Consider the following 16,106-nt stretch of genomic DNA (forward strand, 5'->3'; position numbering starts at 1 on the left):
AAAATGTCATGGTTTCCTTCAGCCTTCCATGTGGATCTTGGTTTGTTACAGAGTCAAACTGGGGCCTGGATTGCAAACCTTCCCCTCAATAGAGAAGGTAGGTCATGTGCCCCTCTCTCTCTGCAGATAACAAGTTGGGGTGTGGGGAACCGGGGGAAAAGCAGAAGAGGTTTAAGGGGTGCCGGTATTGGTTGGGTATTCGTAACAGTGCCTCCTGTTCTTCCGTAGTCTCTGAAACAATATCCCTGCCTCCACTCCCTTGATTCAAAAGGCCGCTGGAACTTGCCCGAGAGAGGCCTTTCTGAGCCTCTAATTCCCATTTGTGGGGATGCAGAGAGGATTCCAGGTAACTGACCTTTTGGCAGCTCCCCCATCTCACTGAAGACGGCATGATACATGATGCTCTTGGCCGCTTGGCCAGTAAGTGGCACGTGGATATGATGCAAGGAGTTCAGTGGGCTGCTGTTGCCTCCAGGCCCTTGTTGCAACCCATTTGCTAATTATTACAGCAAAAGCGGGCCGATGTAGGGGATGGCTGAGACCTACAGTCTGGGGGAGGAACAGGGATCAGACTCCGCACGCCCCCCCGCACTGCTGGGTTACCCTCTGCATGTTTGGTCTGCAGGGGGCTTCCTGACATCCAGGTGCAGTCAGGGAGCAAATTGAAGGCAGCCTTCCTGGTCAGGCTGGGCCCAAGCTCGTCCTGGGCATGTGAGTGGCTGGGAACTCTTGGGTGCAGATGGGCTCAGGCAATTGGCCTCATTCTTGGGACCATTCCTCCCACTGTGGGGGAACCGCTGGCTACAGAAGAAAGAGGATCCTGCATGATAGGAGAGGGGGCTCGCCTGCCCTCCTTGCATTTCTTCCTTCCTAATCCCCACTTCCACCTCATTTCTCGAAAGCAAACAACCTGCTGAGGGTGAGGAGGGGCCAGGAGCCGGGAGGAGAGGACATCGCAGGAGAAAGTGGCAGCTCCCCTGCCCTCATTCCCAGGTGGCACTGGGCAGTGGTTGCGTCAACTGTGCTCTGAGCTGGGGCCCCAGTGACGGCCCTGGGGATGGGAAGGTCCTGTCGGGGACTCCTAACTGCCGGCCTGCCAGCGTGTGTGGCCGAGTCCCTCCTTCCCTCTCCTGCCAGAATGAAGCCCACCCCAAATAACCATTGTTGGAAGGCACAGGGTGAGACTCAGGAGTACAGACAAACATTCTCTTTTATTGAGCTACACAGGAATTTTCCATTAGTCAGAGAAGTAGACTGGCAGTGTGTAAGATATCACAGAAACCTCACCGATTGGGAATAGAAAGGCTTACAAAGACCCGTGGGCTTTTTTTTCTTTTTTCCTTTTTTTTTTTTATTTTTATTTTTTGTGTGTTTTGTCTTTTTGCCTCCTCTTTATTTGAAATGGCTGTGACTGGTCTTCTTCAGCAAAGATTAAGTCTTAAAAGTGAAACTGTGAAGAGGTTTGGGGTTTGGATATTAGTCAAAGTAGAAATGACATAGGATTGGTCATGAAAACGGTGGCTTTAATGTAAACACTACATTCCATCTTTTTAAATTTTTTTGTGTTTTTTTTTCCATCTTGTGGTATTTAAAAATTTTTTTTTGTTCTTTTTGTCTGCAGCACAAACATCCCCACATGAGAGAGCGGACACAGGGCACCGAAACAAAGGCAGAGGTAGGGAGGGGCGCACACACGAAGGGGGGTGTCAGCCGGGACCGGAAATCCAACACAGCAAAGGAAAAAAACCACAACCCGTTTCCCAAAGACTAGGAAAACTGATCTTGGATTGGGGGGTGTAATACATAGTACTCAGCAGGACAAAAAAAAAAAAAAAGAACCCAAAAAACCCCACAAAGGCTATCTGTAGAAAGGGGGTTGGTGGGCAGATTGTTTTCTATGGGGCTGGATTTCCATATACGATGGGTGTTCTTTTTGGCAGCTACTGGCCAGTGAGAGCTGTGCTTTTTCTATACAAACCTGGAGTAAGCGTGTGGCGGGAGTGGCTTAGGGCCGCGAGGTGGCGTCTGTGGTGTCTGGGCGGCCGGCAGGCAGCAGGGTTTGCAGGGGCCTGTGGCCTTCTGGAAAGCCCGGCCTGAGCACACTCCTCGGATCGGTGCACCGCACCGGGACCCCAGGCGGCAGATGGGCCCTGCCCCCCAGCAGGAGCGCCAGGGCTGCGCCGCGAGGTGGGACGGGGGCCGGCGTGGGTGCAGACGGGTATGTTTGTTTTGCAAGAAAAAGAAAGAAATATGGATGAAATGGTGAGTTTTCCTTTTTTTTTTTTAAGCTACAAAGCACATGAGAAATGTTCTTTTTTTTCCTTTCAAATTCTAAATGTGAAGACTCAACTAAAACCGGATTCTACAGCATTCTACAGAAATACACAGCCGTCAGTCACTCTGGGGTCGTAGGTTAGACAGGGGCTTGATACAGAAAGGCTGTGTGTCTTACAAAGGCCAAAAGGTCATGCTACCAGGAGATCAACGTCAACAGCAAAGAGTCCATGAAGCAGTCTGTAGAGAGAGAGATAAGGGGTCCAGTCTGACCATTTTCTTTGATTTTAAGAACCAACCAACCAACCAAAAAACCCTAGAACATTTTGACTAATGCTGGGGTGGGGCGAGATGGAGCAGCAGCACGAGGGGTCTGGAACCCCAGTGAAGCCCATCCCCAGCGCCTGGGGAAGCCTGGCCCCCCTGGGACCCTGACTCGGGTCAGGCCCACAAGTCCGGCCCTCCCCAGGCCACGCCTGTTCCCCTCGCTCCCCGCCTTCCCATGTGCCCTCTTGGAGCTGGGCTGGCTTCAACTCTGCAGGTGAACGTGGGTCCCCTCCTGTCAGCTGCTTTTAGAAAGCACACCAAGTCTCCCTGTTCTCTGATTCTTGCCATCTTAACATGAATAAAGAAAACTCAGGAGACAGTGGATTGGTCGGAGCAATGATTCTTCTAAATTCCTGAAATTAACAACCACCACCACCCGAAAGAGAAGCATCCTTAAATTGTTCTGTTGTTGAGAGTGTAAAGTAAGGAGAGGCTTAGGGCGCTGGCCATTTCTGAAAGGGTCTGGAATTTGCCAAGAGCAGGACGGAACTGAGGGCGCAGAGGTTCCGAGGGCGGAACACAGAGAGCTGGCTGGGCCAAGGCCAGGGCTGTTCTGCCATTCCCCTGCTCTCAGAAACGGGGATCAGAGAGGAACACCCCGGGGCTATCCTCAAAAAGAGGGACTCCCAAACCAAGCTCCCGTCTGGACATGTGTGAGTGTGTGTACACAAACACACGTGCATGCTCACGTGCCGTCCCAGGAAAACCTCCATGAGCTATGGGATGGTGGTCAGTTCTGTCTGCAGCTCTTTCTAGTACAAACTAAAAAGATTTTTTAAATATATATTTGTATATATATATAAGGTTTTGTTATGCCTCTTTAAAGTTTATTTACCAACTTGCATTTGTTAGTGGTGTGTGTGTGTGTGTGTGTGTGTGTGTGTGTGCGCGCGCACGCAAGCTGTTCTGTAGGTGCTGGAATCATTACCAAATAGGTTGCTATACAGGACAAGAGGTCAGTACAAGCCGCAGCCCCGGAGGTTGTTGGCAATGATGATGTCGGTGACGGCGTCGAACACCACCTGGATATTATTCGTGTCTGTGGCACAAGTCATGTGACAATATATTTCTTTGTTGGGTGAGCGGTTTTTGCTTTCAAATTGTGCTTGGATGTAGGCGGCTGCATCTTCATAGGTATTGGGGCCTGTAACAAGACACAGAACAGGGAGAGGCCCTGGTGAGCACTGTGGGTGGACAGGGCTGGGGACATGAAGACAAGAAGTGGGTTGTGGCGTGTCCCAGGAAGTGGGATGAGAGGAAGGCAGCAGTAAGAACTGCTGGGCAGTTCCAAGCCGTAGTTGCATTTTAAATTAAATAACATTTTTTTTTTTTTCAGACGAAGTTTTGCTCTTACTGCCCAGGGTGGAGTGCAATGGCGCTATCTCAGCTCACTGCAACCGCTGCCTCCTAGGTTCAAGTGATTCTCCTGCCTCAGCCTCCCGAGTAGCTGGGACTACAGGTGCCTGCCACCACGCCCAGCTAATATTTGTATTTTTAGTAGAGACGAGGTTTCACCGTGTTGGCCAGGTTGGTCTCAAACTCCTGACCTCAGGTGATCCACCTGCCTCGGCCTCCCAAAGTGCTGGGATTACAGACGTGAGCCACCACGCTCGGCCTTGCCATTACTTTTCATAGCAAAACTGCAATTACTTTTGCACCAACCACACACAGGCGAGCATTTGCCCGGCTTTGGACTTTGCAAGATCCTTTACTGTTTTCACACCAAAATCCACCCGGGAGCCCGCCTGGGAGAGCAATGGCCACAAATAATCCCTTTTGCTTCCTAGATGAGCAAATTGAGGCACCGCCCCATGGTCTAAACCAATCCTGCTGATTCTAACAAACCAGGAAAACAAAGTCTGGAGAGGGCCTACCCAGGAAGGTAGTGGCACTCAGAGGGACCTGTGCTCCTTCCTCATTGGTTTCCTTTAAGAGGCCACTCGGCAGGGCTGGCAGCATATCAGTAGTAGTCGTGGTTCTTGAGCGAGTGGCCAGGACATGGGGGCATCGATGTCCCCAAGGTGGGAAGTTTAAGGGGACATCAGCATGTATGTGCCAACTGGGGGCCCTCTGTCCCCACCAATTCCTTGGGTGTACAAGGGGCAAGGGGCAGGAGGTGGGGGCATCCTTGGGTGGGTTATCATGGCAGAGACCAGCTCTGGGCAGCCCAGTAGGAGTGCCTGGACCCACAGGGCCAAGCCTCATCCTTGATTCGCTGGTGCAGAGATGCCAAGCCCAGCACAGCTGTTAAGGATTGGACAAAGCAGCCCGTGTGGACCCTGCCCAGGAGCTTCCTGTCTGGAGAGAGCCGAACCGGGCACAGCCCAGGGTGGAAGGTTGCCACATACAGCCGTCCAGGTGGGAGGAATGCCTCGTGCCTTCCCTGTGTCTGCCGAGCCCAGCGTACTCACACAGCCCTGCTGCCACCCGGCCACGGTGGCCCACACGTCACCTCCCATCCCACCCGTGCTGCTTGTTTTGTGCCCTCACAGGCTTGTGCTCCATGGGGCCACTGCACTGGTGACCATCTGTCATCCATGATATCTGAATTCAAACTGGATCCCTCTGAAGGCCCTGGAGAACTCATGTTTCCCAGGTTCCGACTGCCCTTTGCGGGGGCATCTAGTGCTTGCACTCCACAGCAGTGAGAATGGCCACTCCCAAGTCGGGCCCCAGTGGGACACTGGACAAGAAAGAGCCGTAGGGTTGGGCCTGTCTCTGAGGGTAGCCCTGGCCGGCGGGGGCCTGCTGGACTCCATTGTTTTGGCCAGGAGAGGTCAGCAGTGGCTGCCCAGAGTGGGCTACAGCCTGGCTCTGCCTAAGGGCCACCTGGGGCTGGCCTTTCGGGGCTTGTCTTGTGCCTCCTGCCCTCACTCCATCCTGCAGAGGGCACCTTCTCCGTGGCCAGTTCCCCCTCCCCTAGTTTCCATCCTCTGAATAATACCAATGGCAGCCACAGCCAGCGCTTCTGTAGACCTGGCACCAAGCAGCTGTGCCTCCAGTCACCCTTGGGCTGGGCATGATTATCCATTGTGTTGACCAGATTAGAATGAGGCACAGGTGACTGAGCAACTTGCTGAGCTGCAGGTGGTCTGGCTGCAGAGGCCACCTGGGCTGCCTGCCCTATGTCTTTCTTTGTTCGAGAGCCTTGAGTGCAGCACATAGTTCCTGGCCCCACCTCCCACTCTGCACCTTGGGAAGAGCAAGAACCACCTTGCAAATTCACATCAGCATGGACTGTCAGTGAGGACACGGTTTGTGCTCAGAACCAGCTGACAGCCCTTCTTCACACACTGCTCCCAGCTGTGGGGAAGGGAGGGGAGACGGGCATCGACCTATGCTGGATGTGGGCGCCCTGTGGCTGGGCTTGGGGACCCATGTGGCCCTGGGACTGAGCCCAAAGTCTTACTCCGGGGCTGTCAGAACATGGGTTCTTGGCCGAGCCAACCTATGCCCTGACCTGGCGGATGACAGGACACCTCCTGCTCCATGGCAGGGTGCTGGCCCTCCACACTCTGCAGCCTGCAAAGGCGACTCCTACCCCAGGGACCTCTGGAAGCTTCCCAGCCCCTAGAGGGACCAGGGCTGGGCTCTGGCATCCCATCAATGCTGCTTTTAGGCATTAGCAGCAGCCCAGAGCTGGCCCATCCCACAGAAGCCACCCTCCCTCATCATCCATTTGGAAAGAGCTTCATTTAGGGGGGTGGGGAGGTCTGTGATACATTCCCCTGAGAGCAAGAAGAAAGCCCCAGAGAAGTCAGAAGAAACTGAGGCAAGGATGGAGGAGGCTTGCAGATAGCTGGAGTGGTTGGATTTGGGGCAAAGACCAGGGGCGGAGGAAGAAGGGGAGAGAGGAGGTGCGATGGGGCTGGGGTTGGGGAGGGAAGGCGGGCACAATGTGGGACGGGTGGAGTGGTCTGGCTGGGCGGCTGCACAGAGATGAAGCATGTTCTGGGCACCGAAACAGAGAGCAGAGAAAGCAGGTGGGGCCAAGAGGCGGCCCACGCCCTGCTCACAAGCCACGTGTCCACCTTTTGGTTTCATGCAAAGGTGCTGCGTGGCCCTGGGCAGGGGTGAGGGGAGGCCACTGCTGAGATTACAGGAGGCTATCCTGAGATCTCTCCTAGAGGGTGACCAGAAGGAAGGGGGAAGCCTGTGATCCCGTCCTGCCCCCTGCTCCCCACAATGTCACTCCTGAGTGACTGGGTCCTACCACATATATCTTAGGAGGGGCCATTCTCACCACGCTGAGGGCTGTGTCCTGGGAAGCCCAAACCTGGTGGCACAGCGCTGTTTTTCTTTTGCGCCCCACCAGACTCCTGCAATGGGTCCCGCTCGCCAGCTAGCCCCAGCAGCGCAGCCTGTTCTCTGAGCCATGGGTCCCTGTCAGGGGCGGGCTTCCCCCTGCACAGGACTGCCTGGCACCCACCTGTGTATTCAGGAAAGCAGATGGTCAAAGGCGACTTCTTGATCTTCTCGCCAAATAGATCTTTCTTGTTGAGGAAGAGAATGATGGAGGTATCGATGAAGAACTTGTTGTTACAGATGGAGTCGAAGAGCATGAGAGACTCGTGCATGCGGTTCTGCGGCCGCAGGAAGGGAGGAGAGAGGACAGACAGCGGGAGGGAGACACAGAGACAGGGAAAGAGAAGGAGAGAATTAGGCTTGACAGAGAGGGACTGGGCTACTCGGCAGCTCCTCCGAGAGGCTGCCAGATGGAACCTGAATCAGTCACACCTCACAGCACATCTCATTCCCTGCTTCCAGAGAACCTGTCATGTTGGGGCCAGAGGCAGAGACTGGACTGGGCACCAGCCATGGCTCTCTGGGGAGGCTGAGGACAGGGTGACCCAGGCTGTCCCCACTGCAGAGTTCCCAGCTATGCAAAGGTCTCCCAGCACACGTGTGTGTGGCCGTGTGTGTGCATGCGCCTGTGTGCCTGTGTGTGTGTGTGTGCGTGTACCTGTTATGTGTGCCTGTGTGTGCACGTGTGCATGTGTGCCTATGTGTGTGCACCTGTGTGTGCATGCCTGTGCATCCATGTGCCTGAGTGTGTGTGCGCCTGTGTGTGTGCCTCTGTGTGTGTGTGTTGGGGGTGGTGGAGTCTGGACTGGAGCCGGAGAGCTGGGCTTTGGCCCTTCCTGCCTAGACCTCTCCTCCTGGGCCCATCCTGGGTGGGGGGATGTCCTCTGGGAGTGGTGAGAGACTCCAGGCCCTTCCCGTGGCCTGAGGGGAAGGCATGCCATGTCCTGCCAGCCTCCTGGGGGCCACCACTCAGGGGAGAGGCTCCTGGCAGGGCTACCTCCAGGAGTGCCTGGGGGACTGGCCGCACCTCCTCTGGCTGGGTCCTCCTCAGCCGCATCTGACACTGCATGGTGTTCTAAGCAAGGCAGATGTGGAGGGCTGCCCTGCACACAGGAGCCTGTTTAGCAAATGGATGAACATGATGGGCACCCCAAAGAAGCCGAACCGAGGGGCCAGCCTTCTGCCCTGGGCAAAAACTCTGCTTTGGGACCCTGAGCACATTCACTTGGGTAGTCTGTTTCTCAGCAGTACGCAGGGCATCTTAGTCTCTGTGACTGAATCCATTCCTGCACAGGGAGGTGGAGGAAGGGACAGTTCCCCTTATTTTCCCCAAGAACCCTGTCCTAGTCCTGGAAACTTGCCCACTGTAAACCCAGCTCCCTGGATCTAAAGCTCAGAGGTGACCCAGGCTAAACTCTACCTCTGAAATAAGAAGAGTGACACAAGTAACAGGAAAAAGAAGAGAGCTGGCGTAGATGCCACTGGGCATCTACGGGGAGATGGTCTCCCCCAGGGATAAGCACACTGTGGGTGCTGAGGAATTGCTGGTTCCACTGCTGCACCGTCCCCCTCTGAGCAGAAGGAGGGTGACGAAGATGAAGTGACCACACCAGTCACCGAGGACCATGCTGTGCCAGCGCTCTCCCTGCCTCATGTCACTTAACCTCATCCTGCCTGAGGGGACACCACGGTGACACAGCTGGGCCAGATCCAGAACTTATGCAATGGGTCTCTCCAGTCCGTATCAGGCTGTGGGGCTTTCGAGGAATCAATACTAACAGCAGCATGGCGGGCTCCGCGCATCTCACAGCCAGTCCTCCCTTCGGTATCTCCCCGATGCCTGCATCATTCTACCATGACCTGTAAAGGCGGCCAGCCCCAGCCCCTGGTTCTTATTGGCTGAAGTTGGTAGGTAGAGGGGCAGAGTTCTCAGCTGCCTCTCAGGGGCACCTGGACAGCTGGCATGGCTTTATTCCCCAGCCCCAGGAGCTGTAGTACATGGCACCGGCCTTTCATTCTGCTGAACAGACTCAGTAAACTCACATGATCTCATCACTCTCCCATCCTCAGTCAATTTCATTCTCAGTCCCCAGGAGCATTTTCCTGCCATCTGTGTGATCCCACCGGGAAGAAGCAGATCTCGCTTGCCCTGAGCCACCTCATTGGGGTCTGTTCAGAAAAGGGCAACCGGAGGCTTCTGGGAGGCCCAGTGAACCTGTGTCCAGGGCCTCGGGCCGTCCACACTCAAGTTCATTGAGCCGCATATGAGGCCAGAGTGGTGAGGTTCTGAGACCCCAGTGATTCCACAGGGACACGCTCCCCACTCCACGGAGCCACCTTGGCCTGCAGCTGCGTAACAAAGAGCTGGAAACCCACAGCCAGAGCCAAGCTCCCTCCTCCATTGCACATCTGCCCAGGCACTGCCAGGAGCAGCCACTAGAGTGACCTGAGCTGGGAGTGGGGACTGTGCCCCCTTGGCCACTGAGCTTAGGTGTGGAGGGGAAATCAAAGCCGGCTCATTCAGGTTCCACAGTTCCACTGGTTAAGGCTGAGCCCCCGCCACAGCCCTACGCCTCAGGGCCACAGAGCATGACTCACATGCACTCACTCTTCCGGTCAGTACTGCCTGGCATCTACGTGCAGGGCTCTCTGCTGGGCTGCCCCGAGGATATAAGAATGACCACGTTAGGCTCCTGCTCTCTGAGAGCTCAGAGTCCAGCTGGAGAAAGATGACGCACAGTCTGTGGTCCCAGGAGTGGCAGCGCAGGGGAGGACTTGGGGAGCAGAGGACAGGCATAACCAAGCCTGTTTTTATGGGGAGAGGGCCTTGGAGGGAGCCCCAAAAAGTGGCTGATCCTGGAGACTTGGGGAGGGCAGTGAGGAGGGGAGATCCTGTAGGGCAGGGGAGGCGCCGGCACTGAGACCCCTGCCAGCCCCCCAGGCCTGACTGCCCTCCCTTGGCACGCTGCGTGGAGCCCATTGCCAAGGAGCTGAGAGCACAGCTCATCCTCACAAGCTCCCCGGAGGAAGCAGATGCCGGGCTACATTCAAAGAAGAGATACCACCATTTGAGAAAAGAGAAAGAAGCCAGAGGTCACAGATGGCCGACAGCCAACCCCTGAGACCTCCACCTGCCCCAGGCTGCAGTGGAGGCCCAGGAGCAGCAGGAAGCGGTGCCAGCACAACCATGGCCACTGCTGCGTCACCCACAGCAGTGTCCAGGTGGGCACCAACCTCTCCAGGACAGGAAGGTGGCTCGGCGCAGTGCAGCAATGGAGCAGCCTCCTACCAGATGGTGATCCTGACAGGAGGGCAGGGTGCCCAGTCGCCCTGATTCTCTGTCCCCAGCAGGAGTGTGCCCGCTCCGCCAGGCTGCCCGCAGTCCTGGGACCAGGATGGGGCAGGGCCCGAGGACACACATCGTGCAAGTGCACCTGGCAGGAGCTCCCTGGGCCCTGACAACACATCACACTCATGCTAGGAAAGCGGGCACTGTTTATTAACGGTAGGCGACTAATAAATACATTATGGCAGCCAATAAATTATTACAATAACTAGAGATTTATTAAACCAACAAGTCACTCTTCTTACAAAATTACAGTTAATACGGGGTGGGCGGCAGCGACGGGGTGGGGAGGTGGGACCACTGCACTTGAGAGAGACGGCTTTTCTAAGGAGGGCCTGGGACGCCTGAGCCCACCTGGCCTAGACGGGGAAGGGGGGTGCGTGGGGAGGCAGAAGGTACTCAGCAGGGGTAGGGTGAGGGATGGCCAGCAGAGCCAAGGGATGGGTCAGAACCAGAGGAGTAGAGAAGATCAGGAAGCAGGAGGGGAGGGCCTGGCTGCCCAGAGCTGTGGGAGTAACAGGGTGGGTGTGGAGGGGAGGGAAAGGGAGGGGAGAGTGGGGAGGGAAGGGAGGAGAGGAGTGGTGCCTCGGAGCTGCTGGCTCTGCCAGGAAGGGCGGTGGGTCTCTGCTGTGGTCTTGCTGCACTGGGCCTGGGGATGAGAGCTTCTCTTCCAGGGGGAGCCCCTCTCTCAAGAAGGGGATCCAGGAGTTTGGATTCGGGGTCATTCTTTCTGCTCTCCCCCCCGCCTGCCTCTTTTTTGACAGGGGCCTTCATCTGGCTGGAGTGGGGTCTGTCTGGAGGCCCCAGCTCCTCTCTGGGCAGGGTGGGCTCAGGACTCTTCTTGCTGAGGGGTGGGAGATGGGGAGCCCTACCACAGACCCCACGGCAGCAGCTCACGCCCCGGTCCTGTTCCCTGGGCTGCTGGGATCCTGCACTCTAGGCTTGCAGCCTGACAGCAGGAACTGCTTGAGGGTGACTGCCTTCAGCACTGCACACTGAATCTCTGGTGGCCGGGGAGCTGGAGCCTCAGGTCTCGGCTCCTAAGAACTGCCAGGTTGTGCCTGAAGGCTCCCAGAGGCTCAGAGAAGAGAAGAGGCAGCCAGAGGAGGCTCTGTGCCCCAGACTTCTTGAAAAGGGGGAGGGCAGGCCACTCGCTGACTTGGAGGAAACAGTCGGCGTGCTCATTAAATATCCACCTGGGACTGCAGGGAACTTACTTGCCAAGAGTGTACCAGGTCAGACTGAGAAATAAAGGGGGTGACCAGGAAGGATGCAGGCTAGAAAAAGGAAGAACTTCCAGAATCAACCCCTGGGTGCTAACTGTAGAGTGTTAGGTGGGAGCAGGGGCTAAGCTCCCCACTGCAGGACTCATGTTGGCCAAAGGGAAGGGCGTGGGTGAGACCACCCCGGGGTCTTCCCTGTTGGGGTTTGTAGACAGCTTAGTGACAGGGCTTGCAGGTGGGAACCCGGGGCTGCCTCTGCTCCTAAGAACACTCAGGGAAGACCAGTGCAGACCATGGAGGGCAGGGATGCCTTCAGTTCCTGCCAGCGGGAGCTGGGCTGTGGGGAGGGCCTGGCAGACAGCCGCGTCCTGGCAGCAGGCATGGTGGTCTTCTGCCTGAGCTCCAGGGTCCCCATGGAACCCAGAATGCCAAAGCTGTTGGCCAGGGGCCCAGGTTGTGCTCTCTGCTTGGGGCTGGGCAGACCCCATGCCCTACTCAGGCCAGAGAGCCTTGGGGACCTCTATTGGTGCTCAGAGGGAAGGCCAAGACCTGGTTCTTATGATTGCCAGTGGCGCAGGTCACAAAACTGGCCCATAGGCATGAAAGTGGCAGGCATAATTTTCATGAGTTTGGCAAAGACGTTCTTTGTAGAAATCAGTTTCTGCTTGGCCTGCTAAATCCGAGCCATCGGAGAGGTTAGCATGGCCCCTCAGGGCACACACAGGACACTGTGGATTAGAAACGCACCCATGTCTGGTCACTCACAACATTCCTCCCACATCCACATCCACGACGGAGCCAAATCTTATCTGTCACCCTCAGTCGCCACCCACAAGGTGGAGCCACCGGTTACGACATGGATGACAGGCGTCACGCACAGGGAGATAATTTCTCCCTGGATACCCCTGAGGGCCAAGGACCCCCCAGGCCAGGGTGGGAGGATTGAGAGCAGTGCAAGAAACTGAGGACGCTGGAGCATCCAAGGGAAGAGAAAGGCAGGCCGGGGATGGACGGCGGGAAGGCCTGAGCACCCACTCCTCCAGCCCCAATTCTATAGACAGGGAAGGCCTGGATCAGGAGCCTGGACCCAGCCTGGTGCTCTGGCCACTGTGGTCTGAGGGAGGTTGCTGGGGGATATGGAGAGCCCTTCAGCCCAGTGACTTCCACCTCCAGGGTGATGGCCTTAGAGGTGGAGCGTGGCCAGCATCCCCCTTTTGCCGGCTGCTTCTGAGCCTGGGGTTACAGTTTGGAGCAGAGTTAGGGGCACAGCCGGCCTCACCCAGGGTGGTGCTGCTGAGAAATAACTGCCATGTCTTCCATATTGGGCAGGATCGCTTAGCTGCCCAATGTCCATGGTAGGACACTGGGTTCCCAAGGCCTGTCCTCTGCCATGCCCCAGCACCTGGTGCAAGGTCCAAAACATGACCGAGGTGCACAAAACAGAATGGACTTGGTCTGATGGGGGACTCCCGCAGCCTGGCTGCCAGAGGCTCCCCAGGCACTGGTCCCTGCAGGCATTTGGCACTATGGAAGGTCCCTGGGTCTCCTGGGCCCCACTGAGAGCTGTGCCTGTGGGTCCAACAAGTCCAGAGCTGTTGGCACTGGCGCTTCCTGGCTCTGGGGCAGGCCGGGGGCTGCAAGTGGAAACCCAGGGGCCCTGCCTGGCCAGGGACTAAGCAGTGTCCAGAGTCGGGGCAGGGAGAACAGAGGGCTTGAGGAGGGAGGCAGAGGCCTGTAGGGGGTACCCTCCTCCCTCCATGGCACATCTATGTCCCCAGGCACAGCCTGCTGTACAAGCACACGACTGGCCTGGGTGTGGGCGGTGGCCTCAGCCACCTGGAGGCATCTTGGAGTGGGAGAGGTGTGTTGGCTGCCCAAGGCCAGCCAGACCTGCGTCCCCAGGAGAAGCTACCCCGCCCTCTTCTGCTCAGGGATCTGGGCAGTGAGGCCTCCTCTAAGGGGTCCTAGGACTCTCCCTTTAGAGTGGGGGACAGGGGAGTGTGTTTGTGCTGGCCTGGGCCCAAATACTCCAGGGTGTCAGCTCCGTCCCCTGCTGTCCTCTATCCCCAGGGGCTGAGAAGACACCAACGGCTGCGGACAAACTCCCTGATTTCTTCACCAAGACAGTGAGGCAGGGCACTGGCTGCACACCATACCCCCCTGCCTGCCCCGCCCAGACCTCTGCAGCTACAGAATCCCCAGCCCGAAGGCCTTTGCTGGTTTGAGTTGAATTCAGTGTGGACTGAAGAAAAAACATATCTATTCACACCTCAGAGTGACCACCCGAGCTCCTGGTGACTGGAAAAAGGAAATGGGTCACCCTTGGGCCTGCAAGGACTGGGCGGGAGGCCCCAGCCCAGGCAACACAGGAGCCTCCACCTAACTCCCCCGTGCCTCCCACCTCTCCCTCTTCCCCTCCCCCCAACCATCTATCTGAGCCATAAGTCAGTCTCAAGAAGCATTTCCAGAACTCAGAGGAGTCAGGGATGGGGGTTCTCTGGGAGAGCAAAGGCAAGTGAGGACGACCCAGAGAAGGAAGGGCTGAGACCCAGGGGAGGGAGCAGGGAGACGGAGGCCATCGCCAAGGCCTGAGTCCTCCCACCCATACCAAGTTGACCTGGTCCCACCCTGGCTTTCGTTGACGGAACTGCCCCCCACCAGAGACCCCAGGCACAGCGGAAGGATGGCTCCTATGACCCCGCCCTGCCAGCACCCTGCTGCAGGGCTGTCTGCGCCACTGCACCGTGCAAGATGACAGGAGGACACTGAGGCTTCCAGTGAGACATCAGGTGCAGGGTGTGCCCATCTGGGCCACACGGCGGCCCTGCCCTGCCCCCACAGCTTCCCGATAAAGCACTGAGATGACGCAGAGGCTCTGAGCGGCGGAGTCTCCTGGCCTTGCAGCATGCACTCAGCGGCCCCGCCCCGCCCATGCGTTACCACGAGTTCTTTTGGGGGGTGCAGGTGGAGGATGCTCCCTCCTCCCTCCCTTGGTGCCAGCCTCTGGGGTCTTCTTCCTCAAGTGCAAAGAGTGGTCTGAGAGTGGTGGAGCCTGGTTCCAGGGGAGGGGGGCGGCAGGCCAGGCAGGACCAGGGTGCCGGGCAGGGTGCCCAGGCTCAGTAGAGTCCACAGCCCCGCAGGTTTTTGGCGATGATGACGTCCGTCACGGCGTCAAAGACAAACTGGATGTTGTTGGTGTCCGTGGCGCAGGTGACGTGGGTGTAGATCTCCTTGTGGGCTGACTTGTTCTTGCTCTCGTACTGGGCCTGGATGTAAGCCACAGCTTCTGTGAAGGCGCTGGGGCCTGCAGAGCAAACAGGCAAGGTGTGGTGAGGCGAGAGGCCCATGGGACTGCCTGGCGTGGACGAACCCAGCCTGGCCTGTGTGGCCAACAGAGACAACTGCACAGGGAAAACCTGATGGAGGGGACCTGAGGGGTCAGCAAAGTCAATAGGGGGTCCTGGAGCCAGTCAGTGGGACAGTGTAAAAGTCATGAAAGATACAAAATATCAGGTCTCTCAGTATATCACCTGTATTTATCTATTTTTTTTTTTTTGAGATAGGGTCTTGCTCTGTTGCTCAAGCTGGAGTGTGGTGGTGCAATCAGGGCTCACTGCAGCCTCCACCTCCTGGGCTCAAGTGACTGATCCTCTCTTCTCAGCCTCCTGAGTAGCTGGAACTACAGGCATGTACCACCACACCTGGCTAATTATTACTATTATTATTTTTAATAGAGATGGGATCTCACTATGTTGGCCAGGCTGGTCCTGAACTCCTAAGCTCAAGTGATACTCTCATCTCAGCCTCGTAAAGTGCTGGGATTACAGGTGTGAGCCATTGTGTCCAGCCAATCACTTGTATTAAAGGGAGCACTGGTTTGTGAAACTTCCATTTTCCTTTTATACATGCATTTATGGTCTCCTTTTTCTTTTTTTGGAGATGGAATCTTGTTCTTGTTCTGTCACTCAGGCTGGAGTGCAGTGACGTGATCAAAGCTCTCTGCAACCTTTGCCTCCCAGGTTCAAGTGATTCTCAAGCCTCAGCCTCCCAAGTAGCTGGGATTACAGGTGTGCGCTACCACGCCCGACTAATTTTTGTATTTTTAGTAGAGATGGGGTTTTGCCATGTTGGCCAAGCTGTTCTCGAACTCCTGACTTCAGGCGATCCGCCCACCTCAGCCTCCCAAAGTGCTGGGATTACAGGCATGAGCCACCACGCCCAGTCATTTATGGACTCCTGAGGCAAATGTTGCATCTTACCGTGGGTCACGTGCAAGGAGGTTTGAGGGCAGTGGGCTCATGTAGGTAGCCCTGGCTGATGCATGCCCTGTGGGTGGGCCTTTGCCTTTAGGAGTTCACAGAGCAGGCTTTGACATCACCTCCTGCGGCCACTGCTGGGCCAGGTGGGAGGAGGAGCCTATAAACTTCTTGTTTCTGATGTTCACTCACAGGGGATTAACAACCGCCTGGCTCAGATGCTACCTTCCTCGGGGACACCACATTGAGCTGGTTCCCAGGTAGACACAGGGAGAGGAGAGTCTAGAAGAGAAGCTTCTAGTTTGGGAAGGGGCAGAAGAACAGGACCCCAGCTTTGCACTGAAGGCCCTCAGCCTCCAGGAATCCCTGCCAGGC

At 56.5% G+C, this 16,106-nt stretch overlaps 1 protein-coding gene across 2 annotated transcripts in view; it reads right to left on the reverse strand.

Moving 5' to 3' along the window:
• Positions 1 to 1,192: 1,192 nt before the first annotated feature.
• The window catches only part of GNAO1 (guanine nucleotide binding protein (G protein), alpha activating activity polypeptide O), a 166,592-nt gene continuing 151,678 nt past the window's right edge, over positions 1,193 to 16,106 (reverse strand). Inside the window, exons 7-9 of one of the 2 annotated variants that reach the window (XM_011971907.1) lie at positions 7,031 to 7,184; positions 3,530 to 3,745; positions 1,193 to 2,514 (exon numbers count right to left, since the gene is read on the reverse strand). In XM_011971907.1, the coding sequence (XP_011827297.1) occupies positions 3,558 to 3,745; positions 7,031 to 7,184 (342 nt within the window). In that variant the 3' untranslated portion in view covers positions 1,193 to 2,514; positions 3,530 to 3,557. Of the gene's footprint in view, positions 2,515 to 3,529; positions 3,746 to 7,030; positions 7,185 to 10,384; positions 14,780 to 16,106 lie in introns of those variants that run through there. The other variant, XM_011971908.1, reaches the window with a different exon arrangement.

Source organism: Mandrillus leucophaeus, unplaced genomic scaffold, assembly GCF_000951045.1.
Source record: "Mandrillus leucophaeus isolate KB7577 unplaced genomic scaffold, Mleu.le_1.0 Scaffold125, whole genome shotgun sequence".
NCBI lineage: Eukaryota > Metazoa > Chordata > Mammalia > Primates > Cercopithecidae > Mandrillus > Mandrillus leucophaeus.